The following is a 27,578-nucleotide window of genomic DNA, read 5'->3' as shown; positions in this document are numbered from 1 at the left end:
CAGACACAACGCTGTAAACAGTCACTTACGCGCATGAGCGGAAGACAAATTATATCATTTTAACAACGTGAGTTGTGCATGAGCTGTCACAAATCATTTCAAACTATTAATGGTTAAATGTATAGTTTTTCGTATAAAGATACTTTGGCATGCATGAAAAGAAAGTATATTATGTGTATTTTAAGCTGACGGAGGCTTGTGAAAAACCAACAGTTAAAATATTGGTTCCATAGAAACATGTGGATAGGGTTATGGATGCAGTTAAAGAATGCTTGAGGGATTTTCCTAAAGAAGCTCGGGGTGAGTTCATTGGCTGTCTATTGACATCTGTACATATTTAATATATAACAAACCATATAATCATATGCCGATAGACAGATCATTTACATGCAATAGAAAATCTACACAGTATCCATTTACAGAATATATACAAAAATATTTGTTGAACCAAAATATATCTTTTAATATCGGGTTTATCAATCTTTTAGATGCCACAGACTCCCCAAATATGATGATTAGCATGTGAAGGACCCCCATCCATAAACGTAAAAGATAGCTATATATTTTTATGTATAAAGACCCAATTAATACTATGAACATATTATATTATATTATAAATGTGTAAACAATTTAGTTTCTATTAGTCTTCATTACATCGCTATGTTTTTTACTCTCTGTAAGTTGCAGATGTAAGTAAGATGTATTTTATTCATGTACTGTACTTTTTATCAAAAATTAAAAAAATACACTTTAATCAAATGTATTATTTATTGAAGTCATATTTCATTTATTTTACTCAACTTATTTATTTACTAAGTTGAATCTTATTTTTATTTATTTATTTTTTGAATAAATAAATAAATACTGCTTTTCTCTAAACTTTTCCACAGACCCCCTAGCACTCAATATATTTCAGGATAATCGGGATTAATTGTTATGAAAACAATGTTACAACAAGTTTTTATTTGTGCAAGTTAGATTTTAACCCAGAATACTCCAAAACATAAGTAATCCTTTTTTTGTTGAAAGCCTTGAAATGACTTGTATATCAGTGTGATATGGTTATGTCTTCTCTTCCTTAGAGCTTTATCTTAATGATGCAGTGCCATACCTAGATGGGCCCCTCTCTTCACTTCAGTTTTATCGTGACTGGATTGGACCCAATAAGCCCTGCATCATTCGCAACGCCTTCAGTGATTGGCCAGCTTTGTCTAAATGGAACCCCACTTATCTCAGGTGAGCCAGTCAGATGATCAGGTCAGCCATAGACTTCTAATGTGTAAACCCTATGCCCTGAATATGTTTCTTTGAAACTATTTCATATTTTTGCAGAGAGAAAGTGGGCTCCAAAGTCATCAGTGTGGCCGTCACTCCAAACGGATACGCAGATGCCATAAACGGGAATCGCTTTGTGATGCCAGAGGAACGTCAGATGACCTTCACCTCTCTGCTGGATATCGTAGAGGGGAAGGTGAAGAGCAGTGGTGTGTTTTATGTTCAGAAGCAATGCTCAAATCTGACGGAGGAGTTACCAGAGCTGACGGGAGACGTAAAGACTCACATTCCCTGGATGAGTGAAGCACTTGGTTTGTCCACACATTTTACATTCAGTTCCTACCTGGAGAATGGATGGTTGGTTGGAGAATGGCAAAAATAATCTGTAATGTGGATTCTGAATTTTTTTTTTTCAGGAAAAAAGCCTGATGCTGTAAATTTCTGGCTTGGGGAGGAAAGCGCTGTCACATCAAGTGAGTTTGTCTTCACTTGTTCATAAACATCAAATATTGTAAACTTTAAACCAGTGGTTCTCAACCAGGAGACCTCAGCAACCTTCTAAAGGGGCCTCAAGATGAAATAATTTAAATTGTTTAAAATAAGACAAACAAGCATTAAAATTTGCTAAAACAACAAATCTTATTTTAATTTACCCCCTCAACAACTCTTTTTTTTTTCTTCAGAGAACCAGGATTTCCACAGTTTTAAAAATTAGACGAGTAATTTTAGCCTAATTTTAAAAGTGTTTCTAGCCATTGCCATTTTAATAATAAGCATTCAAATATTATATCGTGTAGAAATTGTGAGTAAAAAATATTTTTAAACATTCTTATTTTTAATCCTTATCCAGCAAATAACAAATGACTAGAAAAGTCATGGAAACTCATTGTTTAAAAAGAGCAGGAACCTTAAAACTTCTGGAATCTTGAAAATAAATAAATCTAGGAGAGCCTTTGCATATTGTTGTGCACAGTAACCTTGGAGTCAAAAAGGTTGAGAAACCACTGCTTATTTATGTACCCATTTTTGTGAGTGAACACAGTTTTGTTGTATCTGTAGTGCATAAAGATCATTATGAGAATCTATACTGCGTGATCTCTGGACAAAAAGAATTTATTTTACTTCCTCCGACTGATAGACCTTTCATACCATATGGTAAGGAGTTGTTTCTCTATCCTAATCTTTTATTTTGCTTGCTAAGCTTAACATTAAATGCTTTAGGAAATGGCCTCATGGCTCTGTCTATTGGCATTGTTTTATTTCCTCCTCATAGAGCTCTACCAGTCAGCGACATACAGACAGAAAGAAGATGGCATCTTTGAAATTGTGGATGAGGAAGATTCAAGCAAAGTGTTTAAGTTTATTCAAATTAAAATAATTAAAATTTTCTATTTTTCTATTAACTTTATGAATGTTATAAATAAATTTGATAAAATGTATAAAAAAGAATAATATTCTCAATATATTTCCATATCTTGTATATCTCTTTCAGGTTCCCTGGATCCCTCTAGACCCCCTGAACCCAGATTATGAGCGATATCCCTCCTACAGGTTGGCTAAACCTCTGCACTGCACTGTGAAAGCTGGAGAGATGTTGTACCTGCCCTCCCTGTGGTTCCACCATGTGCGACAGTCTCACGGCTGCATAGCGGGTTGGTGATGTGACCTCCAACAAGATTGCTAACAATAACTAACTTGCTAACTTGCAGGGATGGACCGAAATGAAAATTCTGGTCCAAAACTGAAAATTTAAGAAGCATTTGGCCGAAAACCGAAAATAAGGAATAAATAAATAATCAATTAATTAAACAAACTTATTCAATAATCAACACTCAAATAGCTAAAACATGAAAACAGTAAAACAGTTAAACATAAGGCAGTTGTATATAAACTTTTTAATAATATAAGTGTTTCTACTCCAGTTTGTACAAGCTGTTTTATTGACATCTTCCCCTGCTTGAAACACTGATTGAGCGATTACTTGAGACAGGGTTCATTTCAGTAAGTTGTACTGTATCTTTCAACATTCCTTCTGATGTTCATTCATGTTTATTTGGTGCCTTAACTAGTAGTAAAAAGGAAAATTTGATTGGTTCACAACATGCTGCTTGAACTGAGGTGCTACAGCGATCTGTCACGCAGTATTAAAGAGCGCCAAAATTACATATATTGTTTGAATTTTGTAATAAATCGACTGAAGTTAAAATTTTGCTTCATATTAAATGTAATAAAGCAAAAAGCTTTCTGCGAGCGAACAAGTTTTGTTCAAGCATCTACAGAAAACATCTCTACGCTATGGGGATGCCCTCAGTGTCACCGGTGTTTGAATACTTGTACCAAACATGGCAATCTTATTGACCAACGGCAGTCCAATGACGTCACAAGCAGAACGCCCGCGAGTATAAGAGGGTGCCTGAAAAAGACATAACTCTTTTGTCTGAAGGAGACGTTCAGGCAAACCTGATGCATTCTCAAAAGGTGATCTAGCATTTGTTAGAAAATTACTATGAAGCCATACAATCCACATATAAGCCACCGCTTCATAGTATTTTTCTAATCAACGCTAGATCCCTAACTAACAAGATGGATAAACTGAAACTACAGGTAGCAATGAACATAATCGTTAAGGACATCTGCATTTTGCAAATCATAGAGACCTGGCTTCATTCATTTATTCCGGACATGGCTATCGAGCTAGCAGGCCATACAGTACATCGCTATGACAGGACCAGGGAATCCGGTAAGGGCAAAGGGAGGGGGTTGCGCTTGTATGTTAACAACAGCTCCCTAGACCTGAAGTATGTGACTGTTAAATGCAGGCCCATATATTTTCCTCTGGAGTTTACTGTGCTGTGGTCATGATAACCGTGGTGTATATTCCACCTGATGCTAATGCTCGGCCCTGGAATATTTATATGACGCCATTAGCAGCCAATACAGCGGGTATCGTGAGGCTGTACACATTATAGCAGGGGACTTAAATCATGCAGAATAGAAAGCAGTGCTCCCTAAATTCCACCAGCACATTAAGTGTGCTACTAGAGGTGCAAATATGGACAAGGTCTACTCCAATGTCAAACTGGTATACAAGGCTTAACCACTATCACACTTGGGCCAGTCTGAGCACTTGCCCATGCTCCTAATATCCTGTTAGATCTAGGATTGTTAAAACATGGCCTGAAGATGCCTTTCATCACGTGCATGATTGTTTTGAAAGTACAAACTGGGATGTTTTTGAAAACCAAGACCTGGAGAAGTACACTGCGGCTGTCCTGGGCTACATTAAGTATTAAATGGATATTGACACTGGGTACAGGCATATCAGGGTCTATCCCAACCAGAAGCACTGGATGACAAGAGAAGTCCAGACTTTCACCACATTATATCTACCAGCTCACAGTAGCCACACCTTCATTGTGGAGGAGCAGAGGAAGGCTGAGGAGGAGCAGAGGAAGGCTGCAGCACCCGGTGGCTTCACTGGACGGGTTCTGAAGGACTGTGCGGACCAGCTGGCGGGGGTCTTTGCTAAGATCTTCAACCAGTCCTTATCCCAATCCACCATTCTTCCCTGTCCGAAGTCCTCATTTTTAGTCCCACAGAAAAAAAAAAGACTACCGTTAGCAGCCTAAATGATTATTGCTCAGTGGCATTTGAGAAACTGGTCCAGAGTCATATAATTTTCTGCCTTCCACCCATATAGTTTGCATATAGAGCAAATAGATCTAAGAGAATGCCATAGCCACAGCTCTTCACAATGCTCTGATCCACCTACAATCCTACCCCACAGACTGGTGACCAAGTTGGCAGACTATCCCACTCCATCTGCCTCTGGATAAAGGACTTCTTGTCAGATTGCTTCCAGAGGTTTAGAGTAGGCCCCTATATCTCCTCAGCCCTCAGACTGGCTCCCCTCAGGGATGTGTGCTGAGCCTCCTACTCTATACCCTATATATACTCACGACTGCATCCCAGAACACTCCAGCAATAGAATCATCAAGTTTGATGATGACATCACTGTTATGGGATGCATCTCGAAGGGGGATGAGTCTGCATATCGGGACATATTTATTTCCCAGACTCCTGACCCCAAGGAAGCTCAGGCCCTACTTTAGGCATTATCCCTACTTCAAAGCCCAGCAGTGATCTGGGGAAGGAGGTAGACAAGTACTGGGAGTATCATAAGTATCCATAATAATCTTGTCCACCTTGCTCTACCCCTAATGGGTAATTGAGCAGCTTTTGTAAAGGGAGCCTGCAAAGAACTGAAACCTTAGGAACCTTACCACCTTCACTGGAATTCAGGCTGGAACCGTGCTGGTAGAATGCAACTCAGGATTTGTCACATGTCTGTTGCCTGGCTACCAGTTTCTCTGTAGCTTGCTAAATGTTAATAACACAACAGGAGCTGCAGGAGAGCTTAGGCCCTACTTAAAGATGTTATTGGTGGAGAGCAGCTCATATTCTGCCTATAGCCACAGTAATGTACTTAAGATCCACAATATCTAGTGATTAGACTCACATAGAGCATCTGTCCAAAAGAGAGCAATACCCCTACTTCAAGACCCAGACATTTTTAGATTCATCCCATTCATCTTGCTTTTCCTAACCGGGATGCCCATTCAGTATGTTAGCCGTAGAGAGAGATAAAAGCAGGGCATTTAGTATGCCCAAAAACACTATTACCTTGGCTCCTACCTAAGGGTGCCTCCGGAGAGCTTGAATCCTACTTAAAAACTCCCAAAAAGGAGGACAGCTCATCCCTACTTTAATTAATCGCCTCCATTCAAGGATAGCAACACACTTTCTCTAGAGAAGTGATAAAGAGGTGGAAACAATCCTCTGATCCCAACCTCCTTGCTCCATCCTATAGAAACTTAGGGCAGTCTTTAAAGGGAGCCTGCAAAATTCTCTCTCTGTAGACCATCATTACAGTCTACCACCTTCAAAGAGTCATGTAAAAGCAGGGACCAATGCTCCCATGCTTGGGTTGAGAGTCCCATGCTCTCATTACCTAGGTTGAAACCATAGGAAGCTCTGAGCATTGGGTAGGAAAAAGCTATACCCATGCATCCTTGTCAAGGGGAGCTAACCCCACAGTATTTGTTTAGGGAATGGTGAGAGAGACTGATAAACATATGGTTCTAGTCTTCAAACCCTTGAAACAAACCTTAAGGCACCTGTACCCCATTAGAACCCCATTATAAAGGTGTATAGTATAGGGGTATAATTGAGCAGAATAGGTAACACTCAGTTCATTCTTTGAATGTGAATAAATAATCCTTTAGCATTACAGTAGCATCCTGTTAGCAGGGGAGCATCCTCCGAGAGGGTGCGCTCAACCCAATAAACCGCTCTCCCAGAGACTGAGCAGCACATTTAGCCCAGGTGATAACAGGGAGTTCATTTATGTAATTTGCACTTCTACCAGGCCAAAAAAAGGAGGCCAATGACCCCAGACATGCCATTAATTGGACAAAATAATGTTTGCATCAAACAATACCTTTAGATGGGTCTTCCTTCCTGCTCAGCTACTGTTCGGATGCTCTTGCTTACTGCTCCACGCTTTGCTCTATCGCTTTTACATTTTATCTCCTATATTTTTATATTTTATTTCCTTTTATCACCTAATTTTAACTTCAGCAAATCAGCACAGTGCTCATACGACAAAGTTTGGAATACTACAAAAACGCAGAATTCTTTTACCCTACCAGCTTACATTCCGGGAAAGGAAAACACAACTGCCTACAAGGATAAGAGAAAATGCCACTTCAAGAATCTACTTGCTGCACTAACTGCCACAGACTTTTACAAAGGATTGCAGTTCTTGAAACAAAGTTACTTACGGGACCACCAAACCAGACGGAGCACACAACAGAGCTTCGTCATGGACACCCTCAGCATACCGGTGAGTCCCATGAAACTAGTGCTCCTCGACAGGTAGAGAAACAAGCCGATCGACTTACAAATCGGTGGCACAAACACGGAGCGAGACCCAAAGGCACTCAAGACATCAGATTATCACGAGCATCACATATTGCCGCAGTAGCATCCTCTACCCCAGATACAGCTCTGACAAGGATTCCAAACACTGGTCTCCTACCACCGCCTATACATCTTGAGAACAGATTTGAAGTACTAATGAATGTAAATGAGGAATCCCCAAATGTGATAAATGTGATCGAACACAGACTGAATGGGCCAGTAGCTAACACTGATGCTAACTGGCGCTCAAGGTCGAGCAGACAGCGGCACTCAGCTCAGAGCGCAGCCGGGCCCAGGACTCTGATAGTGGGGGACTCCATAATCAGAAACATTGGCAGCAGGGATACAACTACGTGCTGCCTTCCACAAGCAACAACTTCTGATGTAAACAGGGAACTTCAGAACATTCTGATGAAACATAAGACTGCAAATCGACTCATCATACATGTGGGGAAGAATGATATTCATAAAGAGCAGTCAGAACTCCTTAAGAAGGATTTCAATGAACTTTTTGAAACACTTAAAAGACTGAAAGTTCAAACATTCATCAGTGGACCACTCCCAGCAAGAGGAACAAACAGGTTTTCACGGTTGTTGGGCTAAATACATGGCTGCAAAAAACATGCAATATAAAAGGAGTAAACTTCATTGACAATTTCTATCTTTTCTGGAGTCAGAGACAACTGTTTCATTGGGATGGCCATCACCCAAACAAACTTGGTTCAAGAGTGTTAAAGGACAATATCTACTTCTCCCTCAATCATCCTTCTGCAGTGTGTGCCAATCCACTCAATCTGATTGGCACACACACACCTGGACACAGTATGAATGACCACGGGACTTCACTTCAGCAGCAAAATGGACATGCGGTTGACATATCACACAAGGACAATGATAACACCACTGAGCCACAACAACCTCTGCTCACGGACACAATCTCAGCTGAGCCCTGCCCACAGAGCTCACCACAGACAGACATATTAGAACTGCTCCAAGATTCAGCACCCAAGGACGACTTCCTGGAAAACAGCCAGGGAAGCCAGGACAGCATATTACAGCCTCCAATAACACCAGAGCAACAGCCCCTCTCACCAGACACTTTTTCCCTCTCTCCAGCATCGCCACTTCTGTGCTTCTCACAGAAAATGGAAGAACTGGTGTATGCTGGAACCAAACTATCCCACTCTTTTGCTGCAAGCCCCCAGATACCAACCAAAAAACGGCAGGCACCTCAACCACCCGCACCAAAGCCTGCGGGCCCAGCTCGCCCTCCCCCTCCTCCTGTGAGAGCTCTTCGGCCTCTGCCACAACGCCAGGGCCCACACCCTCCTCCATCTGCTCGAGGTGAACCATAAACAACTGATACCAGCTCTCAGTGATATGTTTTGGGTCCCTGCTATGATAACAGTAACTTTCTCAAATGTGTACAGAAAAAGCGGGAACCCAGTGTGCCTGTATCTTTCTCTATTGCTGTTCTATTACAAGATAGAAAGTCTAAGGCCTTCAATAGCCGTACAGCAAACCCAACTAATCTGGTGCCTATTACACGTCAAACTAAGCTTGATGTGGGGGCAAAAAGTAAGACTGTTAAGTTAGCACTTTTAAACATTCGTTCACTTAAAAATAAATCACTTCTAGTCAACGACTTAATAACCACAAACAACCTGGATTTTATGTTTCTAAATGAAACTTGGCTAGAAGACAGCTGCAGTGCAACAATCCTCAATGAAGCAGCCCCTCCTAACTTTACTTTTATGAGTGTCTGCAGAGCTGTTAAGAGAGGTGGGGGTCTAGCTGCTCTTTTTAAAGATATCTATCAATGTAAGCAAATATCATTTGGGAATTACCCTTCTTTCGAATATCTGGGTATTGTGTTAAAAGGTGCTCCACGCATTTTACTTATCATTATTTACAGGCCTCCAAAATACTCTCCAGCCTTTGCTGAGGACTTTACAGAACTGTTATCAACAATTACCTCAGAGTTTGACTGTTTTGCCATTGCTGGAGATTTTAACATCCACATAGATAGTGCAGAAAACAATATGGCAAAAGAAATCAAAACTGTTTTAAAAACTTTTGATCTGACTCAGCATGTACATGGACCCACACACAATCGCGGACACACTCTAGATTTACTTATCAGTAAGGGTCTAAACATTTCATCGATTGTTATTAAGGATGTAGCACTGTCTGATCATTTCTGTATTTTCTTTGATATATTGATCTCTCCTGCCACTGAAGCTAGATCTGTGTCTGTCAAGAAGAGATGCTTAAATGAGAACACTAGTGTACTATTTATGAAGGCTATATCCTTAACACCAAGCATATCTGCTGACTCTGTTGATTTTCTCCTTGATTCTTTTAACTCAAAAGTTAAAAGTGTAATTGATGATATTGCTCCTGTGAAAGTCAGGGAGAAGAATGGCAGACAAAAAGCACCTTGGAGAAACTCAACAGCAGTGCAAAATATGAAAAGACAATGCAGAAAAGCAGAGCGCATGTGGCGGAAGACAAAACTTGTAATCCATTATAACATCTACAAAGACAGCATCCATGCTTTCAATATGGAACTAGGCAAAGCTAGACAGACTTTCTTCTCAAATATTATAAACAGCAATTTAAACAACACACACACTCTTTTTGCTACTGTAGAGACTAGAGAGACTGACAAACCCCCCAAGCCAGATTCCCAGTGAAATGCTCTCAGACAACAAGTGCAGTGAGTTTGCTTCTTTCTTCTCTGAGAAAATCAATAATATCAGAAAGGTGATCAGCACATCCTTGAGTTGCGCTGGGGTCAGACAGATCAGACCACCTGAGAAAGTAGAAACTTTGTCTGATTTTAAAGAAATTGATGGCAAAATTTTGGAAGAAACCGTACAGCACCTTAAAACATCAACCTGCGCTCTTGACACACTTCCCACATCTTTTTTCAAAAGTGTGTTAAACAGTTTAGAAGCAGATCTTCTAGAAGTGGTAAATGCCTCACTTCTCTCTGGGAGTTTTCTAAACTCCCTGAAAACTGCAGTTGTCAAGCCCCTCCTGAAAAAGAACAATCTGGATAAGACCATATTAAGCAACTATAGGCCGATCTCAAATCTTCCTTTCATAGGCAAGATCATTGAAGAAATTGTCTTCAATCAGCTGAACAAATTCTTATGCACGAATGGATACTTTGACAATTTTCAATCTGGTTTCCGACCGCACCACAGCACAGAAACAGCGCTCATAAAGATAATAAACGATATTCGCTTAAATACTGATTCAGGCAAATTATCAGTGCTGGTACTACTCGGGAACTCGGGTAACAATAACCCCCAACTAAAAGGTGAGGGCCATAAGGATTTCCACAACTACTCACCATACTGAGCCAGTACATAATCAAGGCAAATTAAATGTAACTGCGATCAATACATTAATCAGTTAGCTTCAGTAGCGCTAACTCCAAGGACTGTCTATGGACCTATCCTATTGTGGGTCGGTTTTTACTAGAAATGCACACTTCATCATTAGTCAATGACTGAGCCTGGTGTCGGCACTCCAAGGGCCTCACGCACCCCAAAGAAATCCTGATTAATTGTGGGTAGGGGGAGGGAGGATAACATTGAATTAGTGATCAGCTGTTCTCTCAGAGCGCTTCCTAATAATAACCTCCCTTAGGTTGCCACCTAATAACCTCTTGCCACTGTTGCCTTGGCTTTTGGCTTGCTTAGTTGGGGACATTTAATATTCAACAATATTATTGATCTGCCTTATTATGGCTGGACGATGATGCAATTTTCTTCTAGAAACAAACTTTGTTGTATTATTTTCATGTTATCAGTGTGAAGCTGCTTTGATACAATCTGTATTGTAAAAAGTGCTATATAAATAAAGGTGACTTGACTTGACTTGACTTAGGTCCTGCCTCCTCTTTTTAGCTGCGAGGCGCTTCTGCCCCTACTATTCAAAGGTGGGGGGCACAAGCAGCCACACTAGTCTTCAGCTCCTGTCTCCAAGAACCTCCCGGAGATGGGTCAGTCGGCTTAAAGGAGGCAGAGGGTCTGGACTCAACCTTACAGGGGATACATCTCCTTGAAATCTCCTTGAATCTCTTCACCACCGTCTCGATGGAGGTGCCAAAGAGACCAGAAGGAATACAAGGAAATACTTGTATTTCTCCTTAATCCCCAAGAAATTTAACCATTGGTGTCTCTCCATCACCACGGCCACCATAGAACGGCCAATGGTCGCAACAGTCTGCTTGGTGGCCCAGAGAGCCAGGTCTGTGGTATGGCACAGTTCCGCTACTGCCTTAGGAGACAAACCATGCCCCTGGTCCTTAAGCAGGTCGGCCTGGTATGCTACCAGCACTGCCATGGTGTGCAAAGCACCACCAGCCTGGCATAAACCTTGCCTACGAGCTACAAAGGGGGTTTGCCACGGCTTCAAACGCAAAGCTAGAGCCTTGAATGAAGATGCCTCATCCTCAGAGATAACCCACTAGTGGTTCCTCCACAGGGGGCATCTTCACATTAGCCCAATCCCTCCACATTTTAATAACTCAAATGTTGGAAGGGAAAAATGCAAGCTGAGTATGGTTTCTTCCACGACTTCACATCAGTGTGAAGATCAGGGAGAAGTGGTAGGTTTAAAGGGAAAGACTATGCGCTAAATGACTACGAGCAACTTCCCATTTCTCATGCAACCAGGCCAAACTCATCCTGTGCATTGCACGGGCCAAAACATCCAGCAATTCCCTGTATGCGGGGCTGGTGGGAGGACTAAACTCAATTGAGACATCATTGCACGGTCCTCCAACCACATCCAGTAATTCAGAACCAGATGATGCCAGCAAGGTGCTTTATGGCTGATCAAAAGAACCCTCAGAATGCACTAAATCAAGTAGATTGCTTGAACTATCCTGAGGAGATCGGGAAATGGTTAATACTTCCCCGATTCCTCGGCCAGCTCAACACTATGAGTGTTGCCGCTGCACTGCCTCAGCATCTGCAGGGTTGACTAGACAATCACAATCGGAATTTCCTTACCGCAAACTTGTCACAGTGAACACATCTGGCTCATCACAGAAAAAGTGATTTTAATGTAATTTTAAACCATTCAAGTGCAAGAAGACTAGTTTTTTTGTGCTGCACACCAATACTAAACATGCACACAGAAAGCTGCCTCTCATACTGAATAATTCGCAATACTGAACTGAGTTCTCTTCCGTGTCTTTTTGCACTTGAATGGACAAATACACAGAAATGTACAAAAATATAATATAATTATATATAAATAAATATATTTATAATGTTTATTTTATTTATATAGTGCAGTGTTATTTAACACTTGATTATAGTTTTTGTACCTGAAAATCTTAAAAACAGTTTATTTCAATTGTATCTTTGTTCAGTTGTATTTATTTGTGTGATTGCTTTTAATTAGTTTTTGTTATTTTTTATTTACTGAATGTTTACTTGTCTTTAATAATGCTTTATTTATATTAGTTAGGCTTTTTGTTTTTGCTATGGTATTTTTACAACATAGGCTAAAGTTCCTTGTGTAAGTGTTCTTTAGCCTGTTGATTTTTGTTCATTGTATTCAGCTACAATGAAATGTTTTGCAATTAGACTTAGAATAAATGTTTTTTTTTTACCTTATTGAAATCAAAATTAGAATCGATAAGAATCGGAATCGTTAAAATTCAAACGATGCCCAACCCTAGTCCACAGGTGTAAGGAAACGTCTACAGAGGAACACACTGCTGAAAACTCTTGCTTCCGCCTGACATTTTTTGTCCATGTGCCCCAAACGGCTCCTGAAGACAAAAGGTGCTCTGCTTGTGACGTCATGGACTGCCATCAGCCATAAAGATTGCCATGTTCAGACACCACTGACACCGTGGCAAAGTTCAACTTTGAAAGGGAACAGCACAGACTAAAAGATTTTAGATTTAAGAAACCATATCATTACCGATTAAAACCAAGAAATTAATAGTCAATCCAGAGCTAGTGTCCACACATCTGAAATGTTTAACTGTTGTAGCTTATCCATGTTGTGTGTATAAAATAGATGCATGAATACAGTCGAAACATCCCATCGGAGAAGCACTGATTAAATGTCTTTTTCGGTCACTGATTTTGGCCCTCCAACAAAACTATTTTCATTAGCCAAAACTTTGGTGCATCCCTCCTTGCATATTCTGTCCTGTGCTCTTATGGTCAATAATGTAAATAATCATGATTAATAATGATGTTTAACATGTTCTTTTTGTCTTGGCAGTGAATTTCTGGTATGACATGGAATTTGATATCAAGTACAGTTACTTCCAGCTGGTGGAGTCCCTGACAAACGCTGTGGGATCACTATGAGACTGTTATCACATAATATATCCTGTTCAAGGGTGAAGATTTGGTTAATATATTTGATTATCAACAACTGGTGGCTTTACATGTGAAGATTCAAAGACTTCATGATATTTTTTTAGTGATATGGAATAAATATTGCAATAAACAATGCAGTTTACCATGTAATAAATACAGTTTTATTTGTTTTACTTCTCTGAGAAAGAGATTTCAGATGATAGACTGTATAAACACTGAGAATAGAAACACTTGACTTCGGTTTGGAGCAAAAGGTAAGACAAAGTCACAAGTTTCCAAAAAGAAACAAGTTTCTTAGAAACTATGGGTCCATCTGTAATCCTAAACTACGTCTTGATCAATTGGCCATACGTTACATGAAAGCAGAGCTAGTCACCACAGAGATAGCGCTGAAAGCTGATGGTTTGCATGATCATTCATGAGGAGCAGGTCAAGCGTACAACCATGCATTCTAGTTCAGGGAGCAAGCCAACCCTAAATTCTGCTGTTCTTCATGCATATGTAGTGTATTCATGCTGATTCTCACATAGTGCTTTTGTTACTGATGCAGTCCTACTGTACGGTTTTCACTTCTGCTACATTACTGAAGCCCTCTACTTAGCTCAAGTCTGTTTGGGCTTACGTTATATATCATTTTTATTTCATGCATTTTTACTCTCTCTTAAAGCCACAGCACTTTTTATGAGATAGCAAATGAGAGCATTTGTTGCATACCAAATGGGTCTTAATAAATCTATTTTACTACAAGACTGTCAGTGCAATCTGCCATTGGTGAAATAGGGTGTATATCAGTTTTTTTGGGCTACTATGAGTAAAAATTTGCATTGTTGTAATTGCACAATATGCCTCTTTCGTTGTTAATACATTTGTACCCACAATCCTCAAAAGAATGTGACAGAGGTGGAACTAAGCAACAAGTCAATAAATATAATTTATGCATCTCAGACACCAGGAAAGTTGTAGCTGTACTGAACTAGTTGCAGTGTTGACTCAAGCTGGGTGTACACTGTGCAATTTGTTTGTTTTTTTATCAGACTGTACAAAATGACCCCAGTAAAATCCTGGATAAAAGGCAATGGTGACTGTGACATCACCTGTATCTTATATCATGCTGTATGATATGCATCTTTGGTCACGACTAATGGCATTGGCTGGGTGTTTACATTATTAATCGTGTCACATTCTGACATTTCATTCACAAAGAGCATGTCATGCTAATTTATCAAACATTCAAATTTTTAGAACCCCAAAATCGTACAGTGTGCACCTAGCTTTGGTGCGATTTGTATCAGTAGAAAAGCTGGACACAATAAAATATGTGCAGGTCCATCTATAGAAGTTACAGTACACTTAACATTACAATGCCTTCATTTGAATTAATGGCTTGTTTCCACCGAGCGGTACGGTATGCAATTATTTCTGTTTCGATTGTCAGAAGTTGGGAATGGTACCAAAATACCGAACCTTAGCACAGTAGTCCGGTACCTAAAGGTTGGAGCTAGACTCCCTGCAAAACGTTGATTAGTTGACAGAGAATTGTCGCTTGCGCTTGCTACAAGGGGAATGACAACACAAGAGGCGCCATTTTTGAATATACAGTTGAAACACAATACCGTTTCAACAAAATGTGAGAAGCAAGAACAAGATCTGCTGTATATCCACCATTGTTGTTTACTGTGTCGCTTTCTTCTTCGTGCGAGAATGATGTCGATCACTCTTTACAGCATACACAACGCCTATCAAGTAAGGGTACTGTTGGCGGTGGAAACTCAAGCCGAATCAGGGTTTACCATCCCGAATCGTACCGTACTGTACTGTACCGCTCGGTGGAAAAGAGCCATAAGCTTAATAACAAAAAAGTGCCCTAATATACAATAAATATTATGGAAAAGAAGAATTGTTTCTAGCAGAGGTCAGAGAGGCAACACCTCAACCTAGTTAGCAAAGGATCATGGATTACAGAGTGACTGTTTTGTTTATCTCTTGGGGAAATGAGAGCACATCACATGACAATAAAAAATACCTTTAAGAAGTCATCACCAGAAAGCAATATGTAAAAATGCATTTCATTTCAGGACAAGGATATTTTCAAAACCTTTCTCATAATTTGTGCACAAAAGTTCAAGAAGCTTTTTCTATCTACTTGGCTATTGCATCTCCATCAGTGTCACCAGAATGGTCAATTCAGTTCAGTGCTTTTATGGCAGTTTTGTTTCTGTTAAAATTTGCAATTAGAGGTGGACAACATACAAATATCACTGATCATTTTGATAATATAACCTGCTTGAATTACAAATGCCGGATTTATTCCTTAAAACAAATTGCTGGTCAAGATTAAGGCACCCGTATCCATGAGAAAGTGACCCTTCAAGTACAAAAAAGTCCTGCAAATAATACAAAATCATCCTTCAAATTTACCCAAATTTTTCCTCTGGCACCCAACTGACCCCAACTGCTGGGTATCAGGACATTGACACTGTACAACAAACACACATTGAAGAGTCTCTGTGCGACTCATTGACCTATCACATGAGAATAAATATGATGTCCCAATGTCCCAATTCAACTTTAGAGTATCAGCACAAACACAAAATACAGTATAAAAATCATTCCATAATAAAAGGTAAAAGGGTGACAAATCTCCATTGCTAAGACTTCCAGGGATACCGGTCCCTGCATTGAGAATTGTTTTTAAAATATCAAATACAATGTTCAAATACATAACGCTTGCCAGAGATTCCTCTGAACAATTTGTTTCAGTTATATACAGAATATTGTATCCATATAAAACTGCTAATTTGTCTTTAAGACAGTGACCAAATTACTGTACCATGCAGTCAACAAACCAGGTAAGCAATTACTCTCCTTGATTACATGTAGGTCTTTCAAAAGTTACCATGGCTAAAATATCTGGATACATTTTTAGTAGCAGGGCACAAAGAGGTGAGAAACATCAGGGGTGTGTTGCTGCCATAGTAGCATGCTAAATAGGGAGGTAGGATAGTGGCATTTCATCTCAATCTCTTTATTAAAAGCTCTGCTGTGCAGTCTTCATGGCTTGGTATCCTGTTGCAGCCACAGCACACAGAGTAGTCAGATTTTGTTGTCCATCCTCTTCTCTACAGCACTGAGCAGCAATTTGGAGTACTGCTCTAGAAGGGCTAGCGTCCTGTCGTCACCCAATGTTGCATTACTGTTAGCCAGCATGGACACTGTGCACGTGCTAGGCGGTCTCGAAGGAGTGCATGGTGGCAGGCAATTCAGCTCATCTCTCATTGCCTGAAATGCTTCGGCCAGCACATGTGTCATTTCCTGCTGCTCCTCACTGGAGTTGGTGGAGTTGCTTAGCTACAGGAGCGCACACATATGCAAAGTTAGAGTCAAGTCAGCCGCACAAAACAGTTTAGGCAGACGTGTGGGCTGAAGTGCAGCCTACTCTACAATTACACGTGAATGTGACCTAATGATAACCTACCATTTTGTAGAGGTAGGAGGCTCTTTTAAAACTGCTCTGCAATTCATTGGCAACCAGCCTACAAGAATCCACACTGAGAGATGTGTCTGCAAAAGAGAAACCGAACTCTGTTAGTCATAGTGAGTCTTAAAATGAGCTTTGCAACAAAACCATCCAATTTTGACTGAGCATACAAAAGAGTGAAACAGAAGAATAAAGCACTGAAAATGATTTAGAGAAGTGGTACTCAGCACAAAGTGATTTACAGAAGTATGACATGGATTAACATTATTTGATTTTCCTGGAACAACAACAACCCTAACCCTAACTAAAACTGGAGGGAAACAATTGATGATGATCTTAAGACAATTGTTTGAGGACGTTAAAGATCAGAGGTTAATGATTGGTTGGTAGGAATGTTGTTCCAGGTCCAATCTTGCTCTAGGAGGGTCACTTTCTTGCAGAGTTTAACTCCAATCCAAACCTTAATTTCAAAGACCTTTAACGGGTTCTGTTATATTTAACTAGGGTTGTAGCTAAACACTAAAGGAAGGTAGACCTCCAGGAGTAGGATTGGACACCCTTGACCTAACTCAGGGATGTCCAATCCTGCTCCTGGAGGGCCACTTTCCAGAAGAATTTAGGTCTAGCCCTAATTAAATGCACCTGAAACAGCTAATCAAAGTCTTCAATGGCGCTTTTCCATTACCAGTACCAGCTCAACTCGACTCGACTCGTCTCGCTTTTCGCTCCGTTTTCTAATGCAGATAGTACCTCCACAATAGTACCTGGTCGTCATAGCGACGCTGCAGGAAACTGCCGTGACGTAATCTTCTACACGTCACTACGCTGATTCTCTGACAAATCAGCAGTCTGCCGCGTTTTCACGTCACATTTTAGTATTGCCTCAGCTTGCTCAGAACCTCGCCGGAGGTGATACGAAAAAAAATACCTGGAAGCAGGTACAGGTACAACTTTTACACAGTGGAAAACCAAACAAAGGCAAGGCGAGTCGAGGCGAGCTGGTACTGTGTAGTGGAAAAGCGCCACAAGATCACTAGAATCTTCCAGGCAGGTTTAATAGAGCTTAACTCTGCAGAAAAGTACCCTAAAATCAGGACAATAATCAGTTGATAGGTATGTTGTTCCTTGCTATAAATATAAAATCTGAGGGCAATATTTAGTTGGTAGTAATGCTGTTCCAACAAAGCTTATTGCGTGCATGCATGTTAAGTGTGGTATGTTCATAAACCTTTACACTATGAATTACAGTTGATGCTTTGAGGATCATCCATGTCTTTGGTTTAATGAAGAATGTTTTAGCAAGTAAAATAACCCCCGGTTTCACAGACAAGGCTTAAACCTAGTCCCAGACTAAAATTAATGTTTGAGCTGTTTTAACTGAAAGCAACTTGAAATGACATATTTTAAAATGCACATCAGTAATGTTTTTTTTTTCTAAAGCATGTTTTTTTCTAAAAGCTACTTAAATGTCCTAATTGAACCAAGGCCTAATCCTGGCTTAATCCAAGCCCTGTCTGTGAGACCGGGCCTTAATGTGTAAACTTGGCCCATAAACTGGTTGAGTACCACTTGTTTAGAGGGTGGATGTTACAGCAAGTGTTAGTAAGGGCATGCCTCACCCTGCAGGTGGTAATTATTAATGGATGGAGAGGGTGAAGAGGAGATGAAAGAAGTGATGGAGGAGGTGGAGGATGAGCGAGGCCAGAGCCCTTTGGTAAACATGTGTTTAGACAGCCCAAGTCGTAGCAGAATGGAAGATGGAATGAGGGAAGACTGATGTCCCAGCAAACCTGAGTCTTGAGCTCCTGAGGAAGACTGTAGAAGACTTGTGCTGCACTGACTCATGGGAGAGCACTCAGCCTCAGGGATATCCTCTTCTTTTGGCTCTGTGTGTAAGTGAAGTTCAGCTTCCGTTAAGTTTGTGGTCTGGCTGGGAATAAGTACCATACTGAGCTCAATCTGGTCTGGGGTTTCAGATGGGCTCAAACCAACAGCTGTGACCGGCTGTACAATGCTGTTGGGCAAGTGAACTGTTCCAGGAAGTGAAGGAGGAGTTGTTGGGGTTCTACTCAAGGAATCCTTTTCCTTTTGTACAAGATTGGGGCTCTTGCTGCTCGGTGAGAGGGAAGATAATGAGAGTTTATCTGGAAGAGGATTGGGAATGTCTATATGGAGCAGGGGTCGAGAACTGCCGGTCAGTTTGACCTGGAGACCTTTAGAGGAAGAGTTTCCAGTTGGGCCAGCACTCAATGTGGGTATAACTGCTGCATGGGGCGTGTAGGGGCCTGGAAAAGGGGATGCCAAAGTATTAAAGGAAGACACATGGGTAACAGGAGTGGTGGGCTTGCTCTGGGAGGAGCTCCGAGGGTTTGAACATTCAGAACCTGAGCTCCTGCGTTGGTCTGAAGATCCTGTGTCTTCTCCTAGTTCCACCACATTCAAGTTGTCACCCATTGAAACAGAGCGGGAAATCTTGGCCATAGAGCTAGTGGTAGGACTCATATAGGAACGGGATTTGGACTTCGTAGGCGTAGTGATGTCCCTGGACAGGGTAGTGGGGGGGCTGGTGGGTTGGACGGTGGGAAGGGAACGCCGTGGTCTTTCAGAGGTCTGAGGCTGTGGGTGGACTTCCTTAGAAGGACGACTGGATATCTGGACAATGTCAGCTGATCAGAAGAGGGAGGGAACAGTTGATTAATTTGAGAAAAGAAAAATCTCCAAATTATTCTTCATTTAGCAGACACTTCTACTGAAAAATTATAGCAGATAACTTTTACTACAAAGAAAAAGCCCCTGGAGCAACTTAAGGCTGGAAAACACTACACGACTTAAAGACTTTTTTAGTGAGCATTATACAAAGCAACGTTCAGTACATCTATACAGGGACAGACTCCCTGGAGCAACTAATATAAAACAAAATCCTGTATTCTGTAACGCAAGTTCATGGATGCTTTACCCTCTGAGGAGATGTTGTGGATAGATTGAGCTTTCCTCATGCCCGCAGAACTGTTGTAACTTGCGGCAGCTTTAGCAACGGGGCTGATCAGTCTGCGGGAGTCCATGACAGGTGTGCGTTTCTTTTGGATTAAACGCTGACCTGTTGTCCTCTCAGAGCCCTGGGAATCCTGCTGTTTGCATGGACTCTTATTCTCCATGAGGGGCCGTACCTCTGAGATAAGGGGCCGCACCACTCCACTGGTGGTTTTACTGTCAGTGCTTTTGTTTGTGGGGAATGAGAATGCAGTTCTAGTAAAAAAATAAAAATGGAAGAGCAAAGTCATGTTTTTCTTCTCAGAAGTCCAAATGTCATTTGAAACAGAAGTCACAGTTGGAACGGATTTGTTCACAGGGTGACTGTCTTACCTGCTAGAGGAGTTCTGAGAAAGGAACTTCGATGACATGCTGTCAGAGATATTTGGACTTAGTCTGGTTGGACTTGCTGCCAAAAAAAAAAAAAAAATAGTATGAGAACTCATACTTACAATAATAACAATTTTGTTAAGAAAATTGTGAACATGACTAACACCCTACCAGGTTTGTTGAGGTCCGACAGGTTTGCAAAATGCTTCTTTAGAAAGGCCTCCTGGTCTGGGGTCTGAGGTACAAGAGTCTGAACCTCATTCTTTCTCAAACTATCCTCCTCTTCCTCATCAAGATCTTCCATATCCAGTTCTGATGAGTTTCCATCTACACTCAGTGGCTCAGTCGGCTCAGAGTCTACAGCGAACACATAGAAATACACAATCCTTTATCTCATCAAGGACCCATTGCATCTATTGCTTTAACAAAATGACTGTCTTCTAGTTTAGTTTTCTCTACCTTCTCCAGGGTGCTCGGGGCTAGAGAGACGACTGCTGGAATAATCCATAGAGCAGGCACTGTCTGGACTCTGCTTCTCAGGACAAGAGTTCACTTTAGCACATCTCACTACATGGGGCAACTTTTTCACCTGATACTCACTATGTACAAACAAAGAGAAGGGAGCGGACAGACATTTGAGGATCATCTCAGCTGGGTGTTTTAGATCATTGTATTCGAACTGCACAATACAAGGAACAATCCAGCCAAACATGGACATTCCACCATCAGTTATTCACCCTTATGTTGTTTGAAAAATGCATAACTTTCTTTCTTAAAAAATATCATCTTTTGTGTTCCGCAGGAGAAAGAAAGTCAGGTTTGGGACAACATAGGGGTGAGTAAATGACAGAATTTTGTTTTTGCAAAGTTTATTTTTTATTTTTTAAACTGACCTGCCCGCAAGATTGATTTGATCTTCACATCCCTCAGGATACAGGACCTCTGTCTCTGGAGTTTGAGGAGACAGCTGAATGTAACGGGGACGTGTTTTTTCTTCTGGTCCATTCTCTTCAGGTACCTACAGAGAATATACACAAGTCAAAATGGTACAGAACAGACAAACAGGTCTGCATTGAGAAGCACACAAATAAACATTTTATGGCATTGATTTCAGAGCTGTTTTGATTCTTATTTAACTCATGTCTTCTGTGTTGTCTCTACAACCTGTCGCAGAGACTACAGCATTATTCTAATGAGATTCTACTTTGGTGAATGCAGTTTTTTAAATAAATTTGTCAATTTGATAAATTTCATGCAAAAAGTGAACTGTTTCTAGTCCGTTCAAATTGCAAAGTGGAACAGATTATGCCCAAGTCTGGCTCTGTGAGACTATATTTGACATTATATCACATTAGATGCAAAGATACAAGTGTATACGTATGTTTTGCTTATTTTCATATAAAACTATAGCTATTCTTTGAAGGATTCTGTATCTCACCCATGCAGCTATGGTCTGAAGACTGATGGTGCTGCCCAGTTCCTGGTTCCTAGGCGGTGGAGGATCTTTATGAACATGGGTTTTGCTGGGGAAGAGAGGCAAGGCAAAAGACTCTAGCTGCCTCAGGTCCAGCATGGACTTCACCTTCAGATCCATACTGCCCATTCGCCTGGACCAGCGCCGCCTTGGCCGTGGACCTGAACCCTCAAGTTCACAACTGCTGGATTGCTGAGAAGAGAGAAGAGGTGTGTTAAAGAGCAGCATGTAGAAGAAATAAACCAAATGAGAGAATCCAAGTTAAAATGATGTGAAATTGTCATAAGCCCTATTTGGTTGGTAATTGTTTCTCATGGGGATGTAAGGTATTTTCAACATTTACAGGGGCCAGTTGGTGATTTTATTGCTGTCCAAATCCAGAATGTCAGTGTTTTTCTCCCACCACCCACATTGAAATCCCCGGCCGAATTACCTACTGTTTTTGACAAACACCAAGGTCGTGTGGTAATTGAAATGCCGTCCGAATCCACATATCCGAGTTTACAAGAAGAGATCACTTCGAAATTCACCTTTTAAATACTTTTTGACCACTGCGGAGCACTGTACAATAACTGTTGTGCTTAACTGTAATTTTTATGCATTTTAAAGACGTACACCTTTATTAATAAAATGCTGGAAAGTATTTACAAGAACAATATTTCATCACCGCTCCACCTCAGCGAGTGGGAGCTGTTAAGAACAAAAAGGAGACAGAGAAAGCAAAGCACGTAAACATTTGAAATGGGTCGTTACTGTGGCAGCAATATATGCAACACAATTTTTAAATATGTATTATATACAATTATAATATGCATTAAAAATATAAACCAAGCAGCTTTGTTTACCTCATGTAAATAAGAGGCTGCATTAACTTATTTCCTCTAATTTGAGATTTCATATGTCTAGCTTTCTATTTTTAAACAGGACATTTAAATGATAAAATAATAAATAGGACATTATTTTCCAATTATTAAATTAAATATGCATTTATTCTTTTTATTCCAAGCACATGACATTTTATTTAATCATGCGACAATCATGCGACTGACCACGTGAGCAGCGTGTTCTCAAGTTTGTAGGATCACAAAACTCGCTCCTTCACCGTGAATAAATCGCCATCCGAATGCACGAGTTTAATCACTGAAGTGCCATGCAAATGTATTTTTACAGACTTCCACATAAGAAACAATTACCATCCGAATAGGGCTTTAGATTTTCCTACCTTCTTCATGTGGGAATTTAGAGTATTGCGGCTTTCTTCAGATGATCCTTGTAACAGAAACAAATACTAATATTAGAAGCCCACAAAGCTTAAAGTAAACATTTGGAAGAAGTCTCGCCCAATAAAATCACACAACGTGATCCTACCCAACCCAAAAGAGACGGATGTAAAATATAGAACTAGCCAAACCAGTTTATTAAGACTGCTGGAGAATGTCAGATGCGTTACCTGTCTCTTCGCCAGATGACAGGCGAGGAAACATCTCATCTTCATCCTCAATGCCCTCCTCTTCCTCTACGTCTTTGTCGCTGTCAGATGACATGGTGCCAATGACTGGGGCGCTGTGGATTTCTTTCCTTGTGCTGATACATACACACACAAAAAAACACATTACAAAAACTCAAAACGGTGATGTGTAATTGCAAAAACAACTAATGAGTGTGATTTGTTTTATACCCAAGTGTGTGTTGTTTATTTGGTGGGGTCTTCTGAACAGGTTTGCTGTTCTCTTTCAGGTCTGAGAGCCGTTGTCTCATTTTGATGGTCAACTCAGGACAGAGCCGCCACACAAAGATGCAGCTGAACACATATTTAACATTGTAAGATGAATTGTCAAATATGAAGTCAATAATGGATTCTGAGAAACATGATTTCAGAGCGCCTACCTGTCTCCTGACACAGATATCAGATGCTTACAGTCATTAGTAAACTTCATTCCTGTTACAATCTCTAAAAGAGGACAACAAACACAATGCTTAGACTTGATTTCAGTTTTAAAACGTATTTGCATTTTTAAGGATCTTACCTGAGTGGCCAAACATGGTGGCCACACATTCTCCAGTGTAGAAGTCAAAGATGGCGATGTTTTTGTCTGAGCAGCTTGTGGCCACATAGAGACCAGAGGGATCCGTCTGAACCTAATAAACACATGGATCAACAACTGTATGACTGAGAGTCATCTGAACTAATATTATGCCTAATCTCTTAATTCAGGGTCTGCCTACCTTGATAAGGGTCCCGTCCTCCCCCTGGGATCCCTTGTAGACCTTCTTCTGTTTGCCATTGCAGATGTTAAAGATCCTGCAAATAAACGAGAAAACAAGAAACTTTCATGACTGTGACACTCGCCTGAGGGTTAGAGTGTGTGTAAAATGAAAAGGTATATTACATCAAGTAAAGCTACATAACCATTCAAAAGTTTGGGGTCAGTGGGATTTTTATTTAGGAAATTAATACTTTTTTTTTAGGGCTCTTTGCCTTTAAGAAAGCATTAAATTGACCAAAAGTGACAGTAAAAACATATATGACAAAAGATTTCTATTTCATAAATGCTGTTCTTTTGAACCTTCTATTCATCAAATAATCCTGAAGAAAAAATGCATCATGGTTTCCCATCATAGGAAGCAGCACAGCGGTTTTCAACATTGGTAATAATAAAAAAAATATATATATTGTGCAGAAAATCAGCATATTGGAATGATTTCTGAAGGATCATGTGAATGATTTCTGAAGTAATGAAATAAATTAAATAAATTAACAGATTTTTTTTTTATTGTAATTATATTTATGATTTACTGTTTTAAACGTATTTTTGATCAAATAAATGCGGACTCCAAACTTTTGAACGCTAGTGTAAATAATGATTGGTTTAGTTGGGAAAGCCTTGGGAGAAAAAAAAATCTAAAAGTATATAATTTGGCCATTTAAATCTGGAACTTTTTTGACCTGGCAAAAGTGCTGCAGAATTGTATTTTGCCCCATTCTATTTCAGCCACCTGGAGGCGCTATGGCATCAAGCCTCCACCTGTCATTCCTTACAGCTGATCATACAAGGCACTGGCAGCTTTGGGAGGAGCAGAACCAATGAACCCCTCAGGCTTCACATGACTTACACGAGGAACAAAAAGAGTCTGTGCCCATTAGAGGCATTGAAAACCCAGAATGAGCTCCAGTACACAGGCATACAGCAGTGGCTATTGACTCTATTGATATATTTGTATAGGTCTGGCCTTCTTCTTTTAAGATCATTCATTGCCACTGCACCAAACAGCGTAGAAAAGATGCTGCTTCCAGTGAGAATGAGACAAAGGCACTAAATGGTCAGCTGTATTATACACGACATTCCTGGCATTTTTCTTGCCCACAGTGCAGAATGAATTTGCGACTGAACAAAAGGAAAACAGTTGCAAGTCATGCGCTGTGCTGGTTCCTTCCTAATGTTGCCCTTTTGTGTGGGACAGCAAAGTGAGACTTACAAAACACAATGAGGAAAAGAGTGCCAATGCTGGAGAATAAAGTGCAAAACTTGAAAATGATCAAGTCAGCAGTAAGGAAAATCTCACAAAAGTGTTTTGTTCTCAGCCATTCTTGGGTGTTTTTAGCTGTATGTTTTGGGTTGTTATCCTTGTAGGAGGACCCATGAGCTGCAACTGAGACGGTTTTTCTTTCAAAAGTGGAGTCCTCCTGGGTCTTCTTCCATTGAGCCCACTGTTGCTCAAAAACAGTCGGATGGTACGATCACACACTGATGAAATTCAGCTTGTATTTCTTAAGAAGTTTTCCTTGGCTCTTTGTCTACCATTCACACTATCCTTCTGTTCAATCGGAGGTCAATTTTCCTCTTGCGGCTACATTCAGGAAGGTTGGCTTTACATTTCTTAATAATATTTGCAACTGTAGTTAGAGGAACATCAAGCTGCTTGGAGATGGTCTTATACCCTTCACCTTTAACATGCGACTAAACTTTTCTCCATTTAAATAGGCTGAATGAGATTAAAGACCATTGAAGATGTGTGATACTAATCAAGCAAAACAATTAGCTTGAATCGTCACTATAATACTATTTTTTCTATTTCTTTTCTAGGGGTACCAACAAATAAATTTGTCCAGACCATTTTAGAATATCTCTGTAGAATAAACATTAACATGGCATTACTATCTTTTCACACTTTTATGCAATACTCTATGACATACCAAAGGCATGGCGATATACATGAGACAATTTATTCAGTTTTCAGGAGGAATGAAGCATTTTTTCAATTAACTGTAAGGGTACCAACAAATTGATCCACGTCTGTATATCTGTTATGGCAAAGCAGCCTTATATATATATATATATATATATATAAGAAAAATAACAAAAAACAAAAGGTGTATTATTTTAATTGTACATTTATACATATGATAATATTTATGGTAAAATACTGTTTTATAGCAATAAGAATTTAATGAGATCCTCACAGATTTTTTTTTTAATTACACTAAAATGTAAATGCTAAAATGCATAATTAAAATAATGATTCAATAATGAAAAATTAAAAAATTTGGTTTCATGTTTTAATATGCAAATTATCATTTTAGTTTTCATTTTAGGCTGAAATATGACCTGGACATGTTTTTGTGACAGTCACCCAGTTAAACAATCACAGGATGAGACAATCAGATTGAGTCTAATGATTTTGGCAGGTCAGGTGTCTAAGACCTGAACAGTACAGACAGGCTGACTCAGTGTGTGTTTGTGTGAGTGTGTGTCTGCATGTGTATGCACATGGTAAATGGAACATGCTAAATGTGACAGGATTAACCAGTCGAGCCTCTAATTCCATCCTCCTGTGCAAACACCTGAGTGATAATCTGCTAACACTGTGAGCCTGGCTACAGATGACCCGATACACATCACACCTGTCTATACAATCATACCTTCATAAATGAGTCAAAACACTGTAAAAATACAGGAATCAAAACACATTAATGTATATATAGATACAAAAACACATGGGCGCAGTGATACAAACACATCAGCAAAGTAATAGCCTGGAATTTCTTGGAAGACAGGCTTAACTAGCAGATGCACAAAAGGACAGGATACTACAACTACTATACAAATGATTGCCAAAAAAAAAAGAAAAAAGAACACAAACAAACCTGATGCTGCGATCCTGACAGCCAACAACAGTATACTTCCTCGTGGGGTCGATGTCCATGTCATACAGAGTAGTCTTCCTCACTATGTGATGAGTACGCGTGAACTCTGTTCCCTCTTCTGTCTGTTTTGAGGGGTTTAATTATTAGTTCAGCAAGGAAAATTGATTCAAGCGCTACATATCAAAATTCAGTTGTGTATAATGTAAAAACAAAACCAGTAACACATATGAGTGACGCAATATAAACATTCTAGTAACTATTATTAACGAACAACACATTCTGATTTACAAAATTAGAAAGTAATAACACTCAGTTGAATATATGGAGTTCACTATTAGCTAATTAGTAACTAGTATTTTCTCATACCTCCCAGAAGACTACTATGAACTACTATTTTATTTCATCTTCTCCGCCATTTTGATGTTTATATCAGTTCTAACTTGGCAATATTTATTTAATTATGTCCATGTTTTCTAGATGAATCTCAGTAGATCTTAA

At 40.0% G+C, this 27,578-nt stretch overlaps 2 protein-coding genes across 6 annotated transcripts in view; one reads left to right on the top strand and one right to left on the bottom strand.

The window, feature by feature from the left end:
• Positions 1-27: 27 nt before the first annotated feature.
• On the top strand, positions 28-13,773 carry jmjd7 (jumonji domain containing 7). Of its 2 annotated transcripts, none has more exons than XM_084393086.1 (9): positions 28-67; positions 234-300; positions 1,083-1,236; positions 1,333-1,586; positions 1,692-1,748; positions 2,335-2,430; positions 2,549-2,625; positions 2,768-2,927; positions 13,522-13,773. In XM_084393086.1, exons 2-9 carry the CDS (start codon positions 252-254, stop codon positions 13,608-13,610), a joined length of 936 nt encoding a protein of 311 aa, XP_084249212.1. In that variant the 5' UTR covers positions 28-67; positions 234-251; the 3' UTR covers positions 13,611-13,773. The 2 variants fall into 2 exon arrangements, with proteins under 2 accessions (XP_084249212.1, XP_084249213.1); XM_084393087.1 differs by having other exon boundaries at positions 43-67; positions 214-300.
• Positions 13,774-15,670: 1,897 nt separating this feature from the next.
• The window catches only part of mapkbp1 (mitogen-activated protein kinase binding protein 1), a 57,612-nt gene continuing 45,704 nt past the window's right edge, over positions 15,671-27,578 (bottom strand). For 2 of the 4 annotated variants that reach the window (XM_084393081.1, XM_084393082.1), the window contains 16 exons: positions 27,081-27,202; positions 24,161-24,236; positions 23,962-24,073; positions 23,822-23,885; positions 23,613-23,735; positions 23,385-23,518; positions 23,157-23,203; positions 21,899-22,126; positions 21,354-21,478; positions 20,920-21,059; positions 20,632-20,817; positions 20,464-20,539; positions 20,057-20,346; positions 18,720-19,766; positions 17,098-17,183; positions 15,671-16,970 (listed from right to left, as the gene is read on the bottom strand). In XM_084393081.1, the coding sequence (XP_084249207.1) occupies positions 16,716-16,970; positions 17,098-17,183; positions 18,720-19,766; positions 20,057-20,346; positions 20,464-20,539; positions 20,632-20,817; positions 20,920-21,059; positions 21,354-21,478; positions 21,899-22,126; positions 23,157-23,203; positions 23,385-23,518; positions 23,613-23,735; positions 23,822-23,885; positions 23,962-24,073; positions 24,161-24,236; positions 27,081-27,202 (3,111 nt within the window). In that variant the 3' untranslated portion in view covers positions 15,671-16,715. The remainder of the gene's footprint in view (positions 16,971-17,097; positions 17,184-18,719; positions 19,767-20,056; positions 20,347-20,463; positions 20,540-20,631; positions 20,818-20,919; positions 21,060-21,353; positions 21,479-21,898; positions 22,127-23,156; positions 23,204-23,384; positions 23,519-23,612; positions 23,736-23,821; positions 23,886-23,961; positions 24,074-24,160; positions 24,237-27,080; positions 27,203-27,578) is intronic. The other 2 variants (XM_084393083.1, XM_084393084.1) reach the window with 1 other exon arrangement.

This window comes from Rutilus rutilus, assembly GCF_951802725.1.
Source record: "Rutilus rutilus genome assembly, chromosome: 21".
Classification (NCBI taxonomy): domain Eukaryota; kingdom Metazoa; phylum Chordata; class Actinopteri; order Cypriniformes; family Leuciscidae; genus Rutilus; species Rutilus rutilus.
The sequence above is the reverse complement of the archived record's forward strand: the minus strand, read 5'-3'. Positions and strand labels throughout refer to the sequence as shown.